We start from the raw sequence: 18438 nt of genomic DNA, 5'->3' as shown, positions 1-18438 counted from the left end.
TGTCCTGTATGCAGCCAACAAGGTTGGCGCTCCTGCTTCAAAACAGACTATTGCTCGCTGGATCTGAAACACGATTCAGCAGGCGCATTCTACGGCTGGATTGCCGTTACCAAAATCGGTTAAGGCCCATTCCACTAGGAAGGTGGGCTCTTTTTGTGCGGCTGCCCGAGGCGTCTCGGCATTACAACTGTGTCGAGCTGCTACCTGGTCGGGTTCAAACACCTTTGCAAAGTTCTATAAGTTTGATACCCTGGCTGAGGAGGACCTCCTGTTTGCTCAGTCGGTGCTGCAGAGTCATCCGCACTCTCCCGCCCGTTTGGGAGCTTTGGTATAATCCCCATGGTCCTTACGGAGTCCCCAGCATCCTCTAGGACGTAAGAGAAAATAAGATTTTAAACCTACCGGTAAATCTTTTTCTCGTAGTCCATAGAGGATGCTGGGCTCCCGTCCCAAGTGCGGACTACTTCTGCAAGACTTGTATATAGTTTTGCTTACATAAGGGTTATGTTATAAGTTTAATCGGTCTCGCACTGATGCTGTGTTGTTTTCATACTGTTAACTGGTTCGTATATCACAAGTTATACGGTGTGAATGGTGTGGGCTGGTATGAATCTTGCCCTTGGATTAACAAAAATCCTTTCCTCGTACTGTCCGTCTCCTCTGGGCACAGTTTCTCTAACTGAGGTCTGGAGGAGGGGCATAGAGGGAGGAGCCAGTGCACACCCATACCTAAAGTTCTTTCTTAAAGTGCCCATGTCTCCTGCGGTGCCCTTCTATCCCCATGGTCCTTACGGAGTCCCCAGCATCCTCTACGGACTACGAGAAAAAGATTTACCAGTAGGTTTAAAATCTTATTTTAACCCCCCGCCAGTATAAATATATGTAAGTAATAGCGGGGCTGAAGCGTGCCATTAAGGGGGCGGGGCTTCCCCCTCACAGCTCATTTCAGCGCCATTTTCTCCTCAGAGACGCTGGTCCTTCCAAAGCACTGCTGTACAGATCAGAGTGGAAAACGAGGGGGGGGGGGGGGCACAGTTGTTTGGTGCAATATAAGTTGAAAATAAAAGCACACTATATCATGAGCGCTGTGAAATGAGATGGTAAACCCCTTCTGTGTTTCCATGACAGAATGTACTGGGGTCTATCCCTTATAGCCAGTGTAATGTCGGTGGGTGTTTGGTACACATGTGTCGGCATATCTGAGGCTGAGTGCTATGCCACAAAGGGAATGACTCTGTCGGCGCTGTCGACTCCTAATGGTACTGGGTACATGTAAATAAATGTCAACATGTCAGTAGAGGTATATTTTTCCCAAGAGAAAACTATATGGGAGACACAGACGTGGGGGTGACCCTGTCGGCACCAACAATATCTGACTGGGTGGAAATTGGCATGATAATGTGATGCATATCAGAAAGAGCTATACATATATATATATATATATATATATATATATATATAATGTATATAATGTATGTATGTATGTATGTATAGTAAGGTTACATAGGTCTGTGGCACGATCACAGACGTGATAATATTTATGGAGGGAGTCATATTCATAGGATAGATTTCTCTCAGACCCCTCGGGATAGCAAAAATTTTATTTTGCCCAGTTACTACTCCCTGAGATCGACTCGAATAAGATTTCTTATGTCCACAAAATCGGCATTCAGTACCTGTTCATACACATTAGAACGTATTAATGTCACTAGGGACCCTGCTGTTCCTGACAAAAGGATATATGTATACGTGTTAGATATATATATATATATATAGATATATGTGTGTATAGGTGCATTTAAAGGGTGTGGTTCATCAAATCGACAGTATCTAGGTCGACAATGTTTAGGTCGACCACTATAGGTCGACAGTCACTAGGTCGACATGGATGGAAGGTCGACAGGGTTTCTAGGTCGACATGTGCTAGGTCGACAGGTCTAAAGGTCGACATGAGGATTTATTTTTTATTTTTGGGTGTCGTTTTCTTCGTAGAGTGACCGGGATCCCAAATTAGTGCACCGCGTCCCCTCGCATGGCTCGCTTCGCTCGCCATGCTTCGGGCATGGTGCCTTCGCTTCGCTCGGCACAGATTACCGTTCCAATCGTAGTCCACATGGATCGTTAAGTATGAAAAAATTCAAAAAAAATTAAAAAATTTGAAAAACTCATGTCGACCTTTAGACCTGTCGACCTAGCACATGTTGACCTAGAAACCCTGTCGACCTTCCATCCATGTCGACCTAGTGACTGTCGACCTATAGTGGTCGACCTAAACATTGTCGACCTAGATACTGTCGATCTTCAGACCGGATCCCGCATTTAAAGGTATATATATGTATATATATATATAAAAAATTTATAATGAATGCTGAGGTAAAGTTATCAAGGATTCCGAGTGTTTATTCTTTTCCCGCCGTGGATAGAATAAAGTGAGAGTCACCCCCTGTTCTGCACGGGGCCCTGTCACAAAGGATCGTATACAGGAAGATATGTGATACTCTAATTATGTGTCCGCATGTACGTTGATTATACTTGCATTACATGCGCATGGGGGAGTAGTTGGAGGCAGGGTACTCCTTAAGTTGGGTCATGCCTATATCATTGCAGCATACTGCCGTGCGACTACAAGGGATATAGGACTCTTGGGTTCGTGGGCCAATTCCATGGCGGTCTCGACTAGGATGATGTTGTGGATTCACCAATGGAATGCTGAGGCTGACTCCGAGAAGAACTGGAATCTCTTCCCTATGAAGGTGAAACCTGGTTTGGGGATGGCTTTGTTAAGTTGATCTCGGCAGATACCACTGGTAAGTCTACCTTCTTGACCTATGTTCCCTCACGACGGTTGGTGATGCATTTTTGTAGGATGCAGTCATTTCGACCGAATGGATACGGTTTTCCCTTTCTTTGCAGGTAGAGGAAGGTGAAAAGGTAAGAGGTCAGCAGCCTTTTTCAAAGCAGAAATCATCCTCTGTTTCTGCCACATCCACCGCATGACGCTGGGTCTATCTTGCGGGAGCCCACAACGGTGGGACCACATATAATACTCGTCAGTCAGTCCTGGAACGGACATGGACCAGTGAGTTTAAGAATAGAGTCCCAAGGGGGACATACTGGAGTTTGCAGACGATTCCCCTCACTGATTTTTCAAATAGACCTTACCGATTCTCCTCTGGAGAGGTAGTATGCGACGCCATACAAGAGTTGTGTCAGGATCAGGTCAGTGCTCTGCTGTCCCGGTCACAAAAAAAAAAAAAAAAAGCTGTTATTCAAGCTTTTTCGTGCTTCTGAGGCCGGACGAGTCGGTCAGAACAATCCTATATCTAAAATCCCCCAAAAAAATTCTACTTAAGAAGTTGATCTACAAGATGGAATCTCTCAGGGCAGGGATCTCCAATCTGTAAAAGGAGAAAGAGGGTCTAAGTACGGTTTCTTCCGCATTAGGCTTACCTGAGTTTGCTATTCAGGATTGTCATTACCAATTCACCGGAGTGATGGCGGTATGATGGTTTTCCTTTTGATAGTAAAAGAGTCATTATTATTCTGTACTGGGATGCTCTCCTGAGTACGGCGAGGTCAAGAAACAAGTGGTGCAAAACATTGCTTTCTCCCTGACAGTTCTTCAACAATCCTGAACTTGCCAGAATCACTGTTGATCCCAATGACGCGGTTGTCGGCGTCGGGAATAATGTTAGATACAGAACTGTTGAGAGTTTGTTTCTTCCAGTGGAAAAAGCTCTGAGGATCCAGAGTCGGGTCAGATCTGCAACAGTCTCAATCCATCAATACGTTACGTTGATGAAAAAGATGGTTGCGGCCTACGAGGCCATTCAGGTTAAATGCCAGAGTGGTTTTAGCGTTACCAGTTGGACATATGGTCCGGGTCTCACCTGCACATGCACCGGAAAATAATCCTATCTTCCAGGACCAGAATCTCTCTGCTGTGGTGGCTGCACAGTTCTCACCTCCTAGTGGGACGAAGGTTCGGGGTCCAGGATTGGATCCTGGTGTCCATGGATGTAAGTCTCTGAGGCTGGGGAGCAGTCATTCAGGGGGAAATATTTCCAGGGAAAATGGTCAAGCCAGGAAGCTTGTCTGCACATAAACATTCTGGATTTAAGGGCTATTTACATCGACCTTCTGCAAGCGGAACATCTTCTTCGCGATCTGCCTGTCTTAATTCGTCGGAAGTGGCGTACGTAAACCGCCAGGGGGGAACGAAGAGCAGAGCGGCAATGGCAGAAGCCACAAAAGTTTTCCGCTGGGCGGAAAGACATGTAAACGCTCTGTCAGCGGTCTTCATTCCGGGTGTAGACAACTGGGAAACAGACTTCCTCAACAGACGCGATCTCCATCCAGGAGAGTGGGGTCTTCATCAAGAGGTCTTTGCAGAAGTGACAAGACGTTGGGGGAATTCCTCAAATAGACATGATGGCGTCTCGCCTCATCAAGAAACTTCCGAGATATTGTTTCAGGTCAAGGGACCCTCACGCAATAGCAATGGACGCCCTAGTGACACCATGGGTGTTTCAGTCGGTATATGTGTTCCCTCCGATTCCACTCATTCCAAAAGTGATAAAGATCATAAGGAGAACAAAGGTTCAGGCAATCCTCATTGTTCCAGACTGGCCAAGGAGGGCTTGGTATCCAGATCTTCAGGAATTGCTCATAGGAGATCCATGGCCTCTTCCTCTACGAGAGGATCTGTTACAGCAGGGGCCGTGCGTGTACCAGGACTTACCGCGGCTTCGTTTGACGGCTTGGAGGTTGAGCACAGGATCCTAGCCCGAATGGGTATTCCCAGTAAAGTCATTCCCACACTGCTTCAGGCTAGAAAAGAGGTAGCGGCGAAACATTATCACCGTATTTGGAGAAAATATGTGTCTTGGTGTGAATCCAAGGAGGCTCCTATGGAAGAATTTCAGCTGGTCCGTTTTCTCCATTTTCTGCAAGCAGGGGTGGATGCGGGCCTAAAGTTAGGCTCCATTAAAGTACAATTTTCGGCCTTGTCAATTTTCTTTCAAAAAGAATTGGCTTCCCTTCCGGAAGTTCAGACTTTCTTGAAAGGCGTGCTGCACATCCAACCTTCCTTTGTGCCCCCGGGGGCACCATGGGATCTTAACGTGGTGTTGCGGTTCCTGCAATCTCATTGGTTTGAACCTTTACGTAAGGCTGAGTTGATATTCGTCACTTGGAAAGTGATCATGCTGTTGGCCTTGGCCTCTGCAAGGCGGGTGTCTGAATTGGCGGCTTTGTCTCACAAGAGCCCCTATTTGATCTTCCATGAAGATAGAGCGGAGTTGAGAACTCGTCAGCAGTTTCCGCCTAAAGTGGTGTCATCATTTCACATGAACAACCTATTGTGGTGCCAGTGGCTACTGACGCATTTGAGGAATCAAAGTCTCTAGATGTGGTCAGAGCTTTGAAAATTTATGTAGCCAGAACGGCTCAGATTAGGACAATGGAGGCTCTGTTGTCCTGTATGATCCCAACAAGATTGGGACTCTTGCTTCCAAGCAGACTATTGCATGCTGGATCTGTAATACGATTCGGCAAGCTCATTCTACGGCTGGATTGCCGTTACCGCAATCGGTGAAGGCCCATTCTACCAGAAAGGTGGGCTTATCCTGGGCGGCTGCACGAGGGGTCTCGGCATTACGGCTTTGCCGAGCAGTTACTTGGTCGGGTTCAAACACCTGTGAGAGGTTTTACAAGTTTGATACCCTGGCTGTTGAGGACCTCTTGTTGGGTCAATCGGTGCTGCAGAGTCATCCGCACTCTCCCGCCCGTTCTAGAGCCATGGTTCTTGAAGCATCCCCAGCATTCTCTAGGACGTATGAGAAAATAGGATTTTAATACCTACCGGTAAATCCTTTTCTCTTAGTCCGTAGAGGATGCTGGGCGCCCGTCCCAGTGCGTACTGTATCTGCAGTTATTGGGTATGTTTACACACATGATGTGTTGCGTTTAAGTTAGCCTGTTGCTGACGATATTCATGCCATGGCATGCGTCAGTGACGTGTGGTGGGGTGAGGCAGGTGAGGCAGAGCCTTTCCTGTCATACTAACGTTTGTACCAGAGTTTTGACTGTATAAAGTATATGAAAAATACAAAGAATTTGTTTGAAATATCTTCTTTGCATCATTCTAATAATTTGTATAGCCATAACTCTTTTCCGCACATCTCTGATCAAAACTCACCAAATTTCCAGCTAGGAGTTTATACTGCTGCACCTATGTATAATGCCCAGATGTACGCTTTGGCTCATATATTGCATGTAAATCTGGCTCTAGTTCTAGCCAGTGACTCCTTAGCTATTTAGCTCACCGCACGTCCCTGGCATGCGTTATGCTGTTATTGGTTGTGTTTACACACAGGTTGTGTTACGTTTTATGTCAGCGCATTGCCCATATTCTTCATGCCGTTGGCTGGTGTTCTGTTGAATGCCATGTTCTGCGGCATACGGAGGTGTGAGCTGCTAAGATGCTCACCGTAGTTTAACAATAAATTTTTTCCTCGAAATGTCCGTCTCCCTGGGCACAGTTATTTAAACTGGAGTCTGGAGGAGGGACATAGAGGAAGGAGCCAGTTCACACCCATTCAAAGTCTTAAAGTGCCCATGTCTCCTGCGGATCCCGTCTATACCCCATGGTTCTTGAAGCATCCCCAGCATCCTCTATGGACTAAGAGAAAAGGATTTACCGGTAGGTATTAAAATCCTATTTTAAATATCATACTGTTTCTGTGCCCCAATTACTTCATCTACTTAAGGGAATGTTAATTAAGGAAAGTGTTATGGACCCTTTAATTATAATTTCTGTCTCCAACCAATTAGCCGCAAGAACCATTGATATGTAATAGCGGAGTATTATGTAGCTGACTCTAATAAAGTAAGAAGTATTATGAGCGTCTAGAACAAATGTGAAAAAGATAGCAAGTACGGAATTGGATTCCTAGGAGCAAATCTCACCAATATTGGAGGGAATTAAATCAGGCCCGATACTTTTATCGCAGAATTCAATCCACCTCCATTTTTTGCGCATGAAAAAGTTTACATTTTTTGGGTATTTTTGCGGTCACTGCTGCCGGGTTTTGGGGCTGAGTGGATAGCCCCCGGGGGTCAATTAGCCATGGTAAATTTTTGCGGCTAACTGAATTCCCCTCTATGTTGTTAATTTATTTGGTGCATCAGTCCAATACAGTATCCAGTGGGTTGTGGGAGACCCGGTGGTGCGTTTCAGACTGGTATCAGCCATCCCTGTTATGATTACTGTTTCAGAAGCCCCAGTTTATGGTGGTGATGAAAAAAGCAATATCTCAATAAATGGAGAGATGCAATGCGAATAGCTTTCGCTGTTACAGGAAGGTTTCTCAGTAAAATAATGTGGCTGGCAGTATATATCCCAATGGCTTGGCGCGTTTCAGTATAGGGCTTACACTTTCATCAGATGCGTCATCAGGATAACGAATGATGAAGACGATCACTAAGCTTGATCAAAAATATCTAATTTACTAACTAAGGGGCTTGTTCATTATCCTTAAAAGTAGGTGGCCACTTTCATTAAACAGGTAACGCTGGATATCCCACTGAAATCTCCTGCACACCTGTCATCCCTGAAGTGGAACGTGGTCACACTAGTATGGGAACCGCCTTATTTCCCAATTCATCAAATGGTACATATACATAATTTTCAGAATTTAATTGCGAGAATGGACGCCATCTTCAGCTGGCGTCCATTCTCAATGCCCTGCCCCTTCCTATGGAAAGGAATCCAGGAATGCGTAGAGAGATGCATTCGGATCTCTCGCCCCATGTTTGGCTCCCTCCGCCGCACCTCGGTCTCCTCATGCGCAACCCAAATTCACGCATGCGCTCTAACACTGCGAGTCAATCTCGGCAGTGTTACATTTCACTGCTGCGGCAAGTAGTGGAGAAAGGGGATAACTGATTTTTATTAAGCGCTGTTCCCGCACCGGTGCAATGTTGAATTGCGTCATTGCAGAGCAGGGGTGCTTTCTGAATAGTCCTAAGTTACTTGTGCTTAAGCAATGGATATGCTTAAAACCTGGACTGTAAGGGTGCCTTGAGGAGCGAGTTTGTGAGACACTGCGATATGAGAATCTGTAAGCTACTCCTTCGTGACGGTTTTACATACAGGTCTCTCAGCTGTTGGAGCAGGTAGATGCGCTTCCTTTGCAATTTGCAAATAAGGAGAGTAGACTACTGGGTAATGGTATTTACATGGCAGTACATTGAGCCAGTGCTTTTATCCCCTGGCTTTACAGAGCACATCAGGGGCCATTGCCGATAGAGAATTTCCAGCCTGTCTGTATTGTCCAAGTTATGGCTCGTCAGTGCAGGACAGGAATTTCTCTTCCGTGTATTAATCACTGTTTAGAAAGCCTCATAGGAGCAGTGAGTCAGAGCAAATGTGAGATATTCCCTAGTAGTAGTAGTCAGATCAGTATCGGATCGTTACATGTGTGTCAGTGTTTTGGAATTCTGGAGTTAATTATCTTTTTCATATTTGCGCCTAACTTGCGCATGCGCCCTGAGACGCATTTTGTACGCCTAATGCAACAGAAAACTTATCAAACCGTAAAAGCAGTGTCGTTATCGTCTGGCCGATATATCACAGTCGTCTGTATCGGTTGGAAATCGGACACATGCAAACCCTAATTATCGATATTCCCATGTTCAGTGTCCATCCCTACCCCTGGGAACTATAGGTAAACGAATGTCTCCTGTGCACGAGAACAGACTTCCGCTGAATTACATTTAAATAAGAGTCCATTGACTGGATTGCTGGAAAGATATATTAAAGTAAAACTCACTGGGGGGAATTCAATTGTTTGAGAAGTCAGTTGGGTGTCTGTTTTTTCCTATTTAATAGACAGGAAAAAACAGACACCCAACCGACTTTTCAAACAATTGAATTCCCCCCAGTAACTGACGACTTCTCTCCATTGCGCTGATAACAGGTCGTTGCCAGACGGAGGACAGCGGCTGCTGCAGCCTGGAGGATATCAAGGAGGAATATTTACAGCTGTATCACATCGATCAGGGGTAGGTGTAGTGAGTAACGGGCGGCTCTTGCCAAACGTGGGCAGCACATAAACTATGATCTGTATCCAAAGATGTCTTCCAAATTATTTCAACTAAACCGTAGTTATAAATGCGCTCTTTGTTAACTGTTAAACTACGAGCTTGTTTTATTATTATTATTATTATTAAGAGCCCTTTATTTAATCTATTTTATGTGATAATCAATGCACACGAAGCCCGGCCCTCAGATCAGCGGGCAGATCTCACATCTGCTGAAACATTCTAGGGTGGTGTGTACGTCCCATGATCGTATTGTCCGTGCTGTGCAGATTCCAGTCATCTGATAGGCTAAGGATGCCAGTGTATAATAAGGGCTTGCTTCTGCGAAATGCGCCCAAGACGGACAACTTTTTGGAGGAAGATGACTTCCGTGTGCTCGAATCCTGGTGCAAGTTGCAAAATGACGAGGTTTATGGGCACTGCCGCGTCTGATCCACCGAAAGCGTCTAAGTCACACCCCGTTATGCAAAGATGGAAAAACGGCGGCTGCGATCTGATTTGGGTGAGATAAAGTAGCAGCCAATCAGCTCCTTTCTTTTTTCATTCACACCCTGTAACATGGCAGTTAGGAGCTGATTGGCTGGCTATTTCTGTCCACTTTATCACTCACCAAGACATAGTAAGTCTGCCCCTGTCTCTCTCCAAGGCTTAGTAAATCGACCTCAAAGTACCAACCGATCAGCTCCTAACTGCTATGTTACAGGCTGTGTATGAAAATGACAGTTAGGAGCTGATTGTCTGGTACTTTATCTCCATCCACTTTATCTTTCGCCAAGCTTTGATACATATGACCATTAGTAATTATCTACACTTACCGGCCATTTACTGTACGGTTGGATGTGGTGTTGCCCGTAGCAACCGGATTCTGTCTATCATCTCCCTATTGCATCCTATAAAATGAGAGACAGAATCTAATTGGTTGCTACGGGTGACGGCACCACTTTAAATTTGTAGAGGCCTTAGTAAATCTACCCTTGTGTGTTTTCTGTCATCATTGGTGCTCCCAGTGTAGCCACACCTCCTATAGTATTCCTGGTGCATCTGCTGCTGTTACTTACCTGGGGGGGGAGGTAGGTGCATTTCCTGCCTGTGCAGAATTGGTCCCCTCTGATGATTGTGGTCGGTTCTGCATGGTTGTTAAAATGCTTTTTTATTTTTCAGTTTTGCATCTGTTGTCAAGCGTAAATGTAATATGCGACAATTACCTCCAGCCCTGAAGGAGGTCTAACGTGTGAGCACCTTTACTTTCCCAGCTTTGCAGGAGGACCCCCGTTTTTTAATAAAAACAAAACAAAAAAAAGCATAACACTTGTAAATGGTGAAATAAGATCACAGCTTTTACTTAAATTGGAACTCCGTTGAACACAAGCCCTAGAGCAGCTTGGTGCACCCTCCTACCCCATATACATAGGCCCCACACTTGCTCCCCTTGAACGTGACACCTTTACGGGTGCACTTTGGCCACAGTTAGAATACCCACTCTCCTGCATCCTTGGTAGCTGGGCCCATTTTTTAATACTTCAAGGAGGGCGGGATGACTGGATTGATGAACTGCACATTTTATACACATCTTATTGGTCCATACACTTCAACTGTACCGGTTTGGCCAGTACAGTACCGTATTATAGCAGCCTGTGCTGGAAAGTGGAGCTGTTCCGATTTGTACCGGATCCCTTGCATCGCTGCAGTAGTAGACTCCCACAGTGCCGGTGAGCTGCCAGGCGTCTCCAACCTCTGTGTGGGCAGTGCCAGTGTGGCTATAGCAGCGTCTCAGTCCCCGTTTACCCATGGCCACTTCTCTTTACCCATGGCCACACCCATTTACACATGGCCACGCCCTAATCACTGCAAGTGCACAATTTTTTAAAGGTAAAATGTTGGTGGGTATGTTGTACATGTTTTTCTCATACGTCCTAGAGGATGCTGAGGACTCCAAAAGGACCATGGGGTTTAGACGGGATCCGCAGGAGACATGGGCACTTTAAGACTTTAAATGGGTGTGAACTGGCTCCTCCCTCTATGCCTCTCCTCCAGACCTCCGTTAGATTCTGTGCCCAGTGAGACTGGATGCACTCTGAGGAGCTATACTGAGTTTCTCTGAAAAGACTTTATGTTAGGTTTATTATTTTCAGGGAGACCTGCTGGCAACAGGCTCCCTGCTTCGTGGAACTGAGGGGAGAGAAGCAGACCTACTTCTGTGAGTTTCAAGGCTCTGCTTCTTATGCTACTGGACACCATTAGCTCCAGAGGGTCTGATCACTTGGTATAGCCTAGCTGCTCGTTCCCGGAGCCGCGCCGTCGTCCCCCTCACAGAGCCAGAAGAAAGAAGATGGGTGAGTAACCGAAGTACAGAAGACTTCAGTAAAGACGGCAGAAGACTTCAGTCTCAGAGGTACCGCGCAGCGGTTGCGCTGCGCACCATTGCTCCCACACACAAGCGGCACTACATGGGTGCAGGGCGCAGGGGGGGCGCCCTGGGCAGCAATAAAACCTCAATTTCAGCCTGGCAAAAGTGATATACAGTGCATAGGCACTGTGGCCCTCATTCCGAGTTGTTCGCTCGTTAGCTGCTTTTAGCAGCATTGCACACGCTAAGCCGCCGCCTACTGGAAGTGTATCTTAGCATAGAAATAGAAATATCTTAGCAGTTTCTGAGTAGCTCGAGACTTACTCCTACACTGCGATCAGTTAAGTCAGTTTCGTTCCTGGTTTGACGTCACAAACACTCCCAGCGTTCGCCCAGCCACTCCACCGTTTCTCCAGACACTCCCGCGTTTTTCCCTGACACACCTGCGTTTTTCCGCACACTCCCAGAAAACGGCCAGTTTCCGCCCAGAAACACCCACTTCCTGTCAATCACATTACGATCAGCAGAACGATGAAAAAACTTTGTTACGCCATGAGTAAAATACCAAACTTTTGTGCAAATTTACTTGGCGCAGGCGCACTGCGAACATTGCGCATGCGCAGTTTGCGACTAATCGATCCGTAGCGAAAAAAAATAACGAGCGAACAACTCGGAATGACCCCCTGTATACGGACCCCCGTCCAGTACAAAAAAATAGCGGGACATAAGCGCGCCATTAAGGGGGCGGGGCTTGGTCCTCCCAGCTCTAATCAGCGCCATTTTCTCTTCATAGTGAGCTGCAGAGACGCTGGTCCTGGCCTCCTACACTTCTGTCACAGGTAACTGGGTGCTAAACGGGGGGGCACAGCAGATTTGGTGTTGAATTATTATTATTTATAAAAAGCGCTGACAGGTCTGGGGCATTATATATACACTTTCAGACCGGGATAGGCGCTGGGTGTGAGCTGGCAAACTCCCTCTGTGTTTCTCTAATAGGCCTTATTGTTGGTCTGTCCCCTATAGCCCAGTGTGATAGTGGGTGTCGGTACGAGTGTGTCGACATGTCTGAGGCTGAATGCTCTTCCCAGGAGGAGGCTGGAGTGGGGACAGAACAGAGTGGGGGAGTGAATCTGTCGGCACCGCCGACTGCTGATTTTGTAAATATGTGGAGTGTCTTGAATGCAAATGTGGCGTTACTAAATAAGAGATTGGATAAATCTGAGGCTCAGAACCAATCATGGAGACAATCCATAGAAGATGCTTTTTCCCAAACGCAGACTCCCTCAGGGTCACAGAAACGGTCATTTACCCAAATAGCAGACACAGATACCGACACGGATTCGGATTCTAGTGTCAACTATAGTGATGCCAGGTTGGATCCTAAACTGGCTAAGAGCATTCAGTACATGATTGTGGTAATAAAAGATGTGTCACATATCACAGAAGACCCTGCTGTATCTGAGACAAGGGTCTGTATGTTTAAAGGAAAGAAACCTGTGGTAATGTTTCCTCCCTCTCATGAACTGAATACTCTTTTTGAAAAGGCTTGGGAAGCTCCTGACAAAAGGTTGTTGATTCCCAGGAGAATTATTATGGCATACCCGTTCCCCTCTGGGGATAGGGAAAAGTGGGAGTCAACCCCCAATGTGGACAAGGCTCTAGCACGGCTGTCCAAGAAGGTGGAGCTTCCGTCCCCTGACATGGCGGCCCTAAAGGATCCTGCGGATCGTAAGCAGTAAACTACTTTGAAATCTATTTATGTCACTACGGGTACGCTGCTCAGACCTGCCGTGGCATCGGCGTGGGTGAGTAGCGCTGTTGAAAGTGGGCAGATAACTTATCATCTGAATGGGACACCCTGGATAAGGGATAGCGTTCTCTTGACACTGGGTCATATCAGGGACGCTGCCTATCTAAAGGAGGCTGCGAGAGATATTGGCCTCTTGGGATCAAGGGCCAATGCCATGGCAATCTCGGCTAGGAGAGCATTATGGACTCATCAATGGAATGGTGATGCTGACTCTAAGAGGGCTATGGAGGCTCTGCCGTATAAAGGTGGTGTTTTGTTTGGTGAGGGCCTCGCGGACCTGGTATCTACAGCTACCGCGGGTAAGTCATCTTTTCTAACGTATGTCCCTGCACAACAAAAGAAAATGCCTCTTTATCAGATGCAGTCCTTTCGGTCTAATAAATTCAAAAAAGGACGAGGATCCTCCTTCCTTGCTGCTCGAGGTAGGGGAAGGGCAAGCTCCCAAGAGCAGAAGTCCTCCCCGGCCCCTACCAAATCCACCGCATGACGCTGGGGCTCCGCTGCTGGAGTACGCACGTCTCCAACTCTTCGTGTGAGGTCTGGGCTCGTTCGGCCCTGGATCCTTGGGTGCTAGAAATAGTGGTCCAAGGGTACAAATTGGAGTTTCAAGACGTGCCCCCTCACCGATTTTTAAAATCGGCCTTACCAGCTTCTCTTCCGGAAAGGGAAGTAGTATGCGCTGCGATACAAAAGCTGTGTCTGCAGCAAGTTATTGTCACGGTTTCCCCATCACAACGGGGGGAAGGCGTTTATTCAAGCCTGTTCGTGGTCCCGAAGCCGGATGGCTCGGTCAGACCGATTCTGAACTTAAAATACCTCAATTTATATCTGAAAAGATTCAAATTCAAGATGGAATCTCTCCGAGCAGTGATCTCCGGTCTGGAAGGGGGGGATTTTATGGCGTCAGTCGACATCAAAGATGCCTACTTACATGTCCCGATATATCCTCCACTTTCCTGAGATTTGCGGTGCAGGATTGTCATTACCAATTTCAGACGTTGCCGTTTGGCCTTTCCACGGCACGAGGATTTTCACCAAGGTAATGGCGGAAAGGATGGTGCTCCTGCGAAAGCAAGGTGTCACAATTATCCCATACTTGGACGATCTCCTCATAAAAGCGAGATCTCAAGAGAAATTACTTAACAGCGTGTCACTTTCATTGAAGGTGTTACAGAAACACGGCTCCGAGGATTTTCACCAAAGTAATGGCGGAAATGATGGTGCTCCTGCGCAAGCAGGGTGTCACAATTATACGTACTTGGACGATCTCCTGATAAAGGCGAGATCAAAGGAGCAGTTACTAAGAAACGTTGCGCTCTCCCTGACAGTCATGCAACAACATGGTTGGATCCTAAATTTGCCAAAGTCACAGTTGGTTCCGACAATGCTGCTGTCATTCTTGGGCATGATCCTGGACACGGAACTGCAGAGAGTGTTTCTCCCAGGGGAAAAAGCTCTGGAAATCCAGAACATGGTCAAGGAGATTCTGAAACCGGCAAGAGTGTCGATTCATCAATGCACTTGGGTGCTGGGGAAGATGGTGGCAGCCTACAAAGCCATTCCGTTTGGCAGGTTCCATGCCAGGGTGTTTCAGTGGGACCTGTTGGACAAGTGGTCCGGGTCTCACCTGCACATGCACAGGAAAATAAGCCTATCTTCCAGGACCAGAGTATCTCTCCTGTGGTGGCTCCAAAGTTCTCACCTCCTAGAGGGACGCAGGTTCGAGATCCAAGATTGGGTCCTGTTGACCACGGATGCAAGTCTCCGAGGCTGGTCAAGCCAGGAAGCTTGTCTGCACATAAACATTCTGGAATTAAGAGCAATCTACAACGGCCTTCTACAAGCGGAACATCTTCTTCGTGGTCTGCCCGTCCTGATTCAGTCCGACAACATAACAGCAGTGGCGTACATAAACCGCCATGGTGGAACAAAGAGCAGAGCGGCGATGGCGGAGGCCACAAAAGTTCTCAGCTGGGCGGAAAAATATGCAAGCGCTCTGTCAGCGGTCTTCATTCCGGGCGTGGACAACTGGGAAGCAGACTTCCTCAGCAGACATGATCTCCATCCAGGAGAGTGGGGTCTTCATCAAGAAGTCTTTGCAGAAGTGACAAATCATTGGAGAATTCCTCAAATAGACATGATGGCGTCTCGCCTCAACAAGAAGCTTCAGATATATAGTTCCAGGTCGAGGGACCCTCAAGCCAGTGCAGTGGACGCCCTAGTGACACCGTGGGTGTTTCAGTCGGTATATGTGTTCCCTCCACTTCCACTCATTCCAAAGGTGACAAGGATCATAAGAAGAACAAGGGTTCAGGCAATACTCATTGTTCCAGATTGGCCACGGAGGGCCTGGTATCCGGATCTTCAGGAATTACTCATAGGAGATCCCTGGCCTCTTCCTCTAAGAGAGGACCTGTTACAGCAAGGGCCGTGCGTGTTCCAAGACTTACCGCGGTTGCGTTTGACGGCGTGGCGGTTGTACGCCAAATCCTAGCTCGAAAGGGTATTCCCGGTGAAGTCATCCCCACTCTACTTAAAGCTAGAAAGGAAGTTACGGCGAAGCATTATCACCGTATTTGGAGAAAATATGTGTCTTGGTGTGAATCCAAGAAGGCTCCTACGGAAGAATATCAGCTGGGTCGTTTTCTCCATTTTTTGCAAGCAGGTGTGGATGCAGGCCTAAAGTTAGGCTCCATTAAAGTGCAGATTTCGGCCTTATCAATTTTCTTTCAAAAAGAATTGGCCGCCCTTCCAGAGGTTCAGACTTTCGTGAAAGGAGTGCTGCATATCCAACCTCCATTTGTGCCCCCAGTGTCACCATGGGATCTTGACGTGGTGTTGCAGTTTCTTATGTCACACTGGTTTGAACCTTTATGAAAAGTTGAGTTAAAATTTCTCACTTGGAAAGTGGTCATGGTTTTGGCCTTGGCGTCTGCAAGGCGGGTGTCGGAATTAGCGGCTTTGTCTCACAAGAGCCCCTATTTGATCTTCCATGTGGATAGAGCGGAATTGAGAACTCGTCAGCAATTTCTGCCAAAGGTGGTTTCGTTTCACATGAACCAACCTATTGTGGTGCCTGTGGCTACTGAAGCCTTGGCTGATTCGAAGTCTCTCGATGTAGTCAGAGCTTTGAAAATATATGTCGCCAAAAGGCTCAGATTAGGAAAACAGAGGCTCTTTTTATCCTGTATGCTCCCAACAAAATTGGGGCTCCTGCTTCTAATCAGACTATTGCACGCTGGATCTGTAATACGATTCAGCAGGCTCATTCTATGGCTGGATTGCCGTTACGGAAGTAGGTGAAGGCCCATTCTACCAGGAAGGTGGGCTCATCTTGGGCGGCTGCCCGAGGAGTCTCGGCGGTTTAACTTTGCCGAGCAGCTACTTGGTCGGGTTCAAACACTTTTGCTAAGTTCTACAAGTTTGATACCTTGGCTGATGAGAACCTCATGTTTACTCAATTGGTGCTGCAGAGTCGTCCGCACTCTCCCGCCCGGTCTGGAGCTTTGGTATAAACCCCATGGTCCTTTAGGAGTCCCCAGCATCCTCTAGGACGTATGAGAAGATAGGATTTTAATACCCACCGGTAAATCCTTTTCTCTTAGTCCATAGAGGATGCTGGGCGCCCGTCCCTGTGCGGACTCTATCTGCAGTACTAGTTGATAGTTATTGCTTTTGTTACACAAAGGTTGTGTTTCGGTTATGTTCAGCCTGTTGCTGTTTTTGGTTCATGCTGTTAACTGGTATTTTCTTGAAAAGCCATGTTGTACGGTGTGTTGTGGTGTGAGCTGGTATGTATCTCACCCTTAGTTTAAAAATAATCCTTTTCCTCGAAATGTCCGTCTCCCTGGGCACAGTTCCTATAACTGAGGTCTGGAGGAGATGCATAGAGGGAGGAGCCAGTTCACACCCATTTAAAGTCTTAAAGTGCCCATGTCTCCTGCGGATCCCGTCTAAACCTCATGGTCCTTTTGGAGTCCCAAGCATCCTCTATGGACTAAGAGAAAAGGAATTACCGGTAGGTATTAAAATCCTATTTTCTCTAACGTCCTAGTGGATGCTGGGGACTCCGTAAGGACCATGGGGAATAGACGGGCTCCGCAGGAGACAGGGCACTTTAAGAAAGAATTAGAAATACTGGTGTGCACTGGCTCCTCCCTCTATGTCCCTCCTCCAGACCTCAGTTAGAATCTGTGCCCGGACGAGCTGGGTGCACTTTAGTGAGCTCTCCTGAGCTTGCTAAATAGAAAGTATTTTGTTAGGATTTTTTTATTTTCAGAGAGATCTGCTGGCAACAGACTCTCTGCTACGTGGGACTGAGGGGAGAGAAGCAGCCCTACTCACTGTGGATAGGTCATGCTTCTTAGGCTACTGGACACCATTCGCTCCAGAGGGATCGTACACAGGAACGCACCCTTGGTCGTCCGATCCCAGAGCCGCGCCGCCGTCCCCCTCGCAGAGCCAGAAGCCGGCGTGAGAAGCAAGAAGACCTCAAAAGCGGCGGCAGAAGACTCCAGTCTTCATATGAGGTAGCGCACAGCACTGCAACTGTGCGCCATTGCTCCCACATTAAACCCACACACTCCGGTCACTGTAGGGTGCAGGGGGGGGGCGCCCTGGGCAGCAATTAGAGACCTCTTGGCAAAGTGGGCATATATACAGTTGGGCACTATATATATGCATGAGCCCCCGCCATTATTTTACACAAAATCGCGGGACAGAAGCCCGCCGCTGAGGGGGCGGGGCTTCTTCCTCAGCACTCACCAGCGCCATTTTCTCTTCACAGCTCCGCTGAGAGGAAGCTCCCCAGGCTCTCCCCTGCAGATTCACGGTAGAAAGAGGGTAAAAAGAGAGGGGGGCACATAAATTTAGCGCAAAATCAGTATATACAGCAGCTACTGGCTAAACACTAAGTTACTGTGTAAATCCTGGGTTATATAGCGCTGGGGTGTGTGCTGGCATACTCTCTCTCTGTCTCTCCAAAAGGCCTTGTGGGGGTTCTGTCCTCAAATAGAGCATCCCCTGTGTGTGTGGTGTGTCGGTACGCTTGTGTCGGCATGTTTGACGAGGAAGGCTATGTGGAAGCAGAGCAGGTGCAAATGAATGTGGGATCGCCGCCGACGACCGATTGGATGGATATGTGGAAGGTTTTAAATGATAATGTTAATTCCTTGCA

At 47.2% G+C, this 18438-nt stretch overlaps 1 protein-coding gene across 3 annotated transcripts in view; it reads left to right on the top strand.

Annotated features, from left to right (window-relative positions):
• The window catches only part of STRA8 (stimulated by retinoic acid 8), a 65801-nt gene that overhangs the window by 18985 nt on the left and 28378 nt on the right, over nucleotides 1–18438 (top strand). For all 3 annotated transcript variants that reach the window (XM_063929020.1, XM_063929018.1, XM_063929019.1), the window contains exon 4: nucleotides 8982–9066. In XM_063929020.1, coding sequence (XP_063785090.1) covers nucleotides 8982–9066 — 85 coding nt within the window. The remainder of the gene's footprint in view (nucleotides 1–8981; nucleotides 9067–18438) is intronic.

The sequence above is a fragment of the Pseudophryne corroboree genome, chromosome 6 (genome assembly GCF_028390025.1).
Source record: "Pseudophryne corroboree isolate aPseCor3 chromosome 6, aPseCor3.hap2, whole genome shotgun sequence".
NCBI classification, from domain to species: domain Eukaryota; kingdom Metazoa; phylum Chordata; class Amphibia; order Anura; family Myobatrachidae; genus Pseudophryne; species Pseudophryne corroboree.
This window is presented reverse-complemented; position numbering and strand designations above follow the sequence as displayed.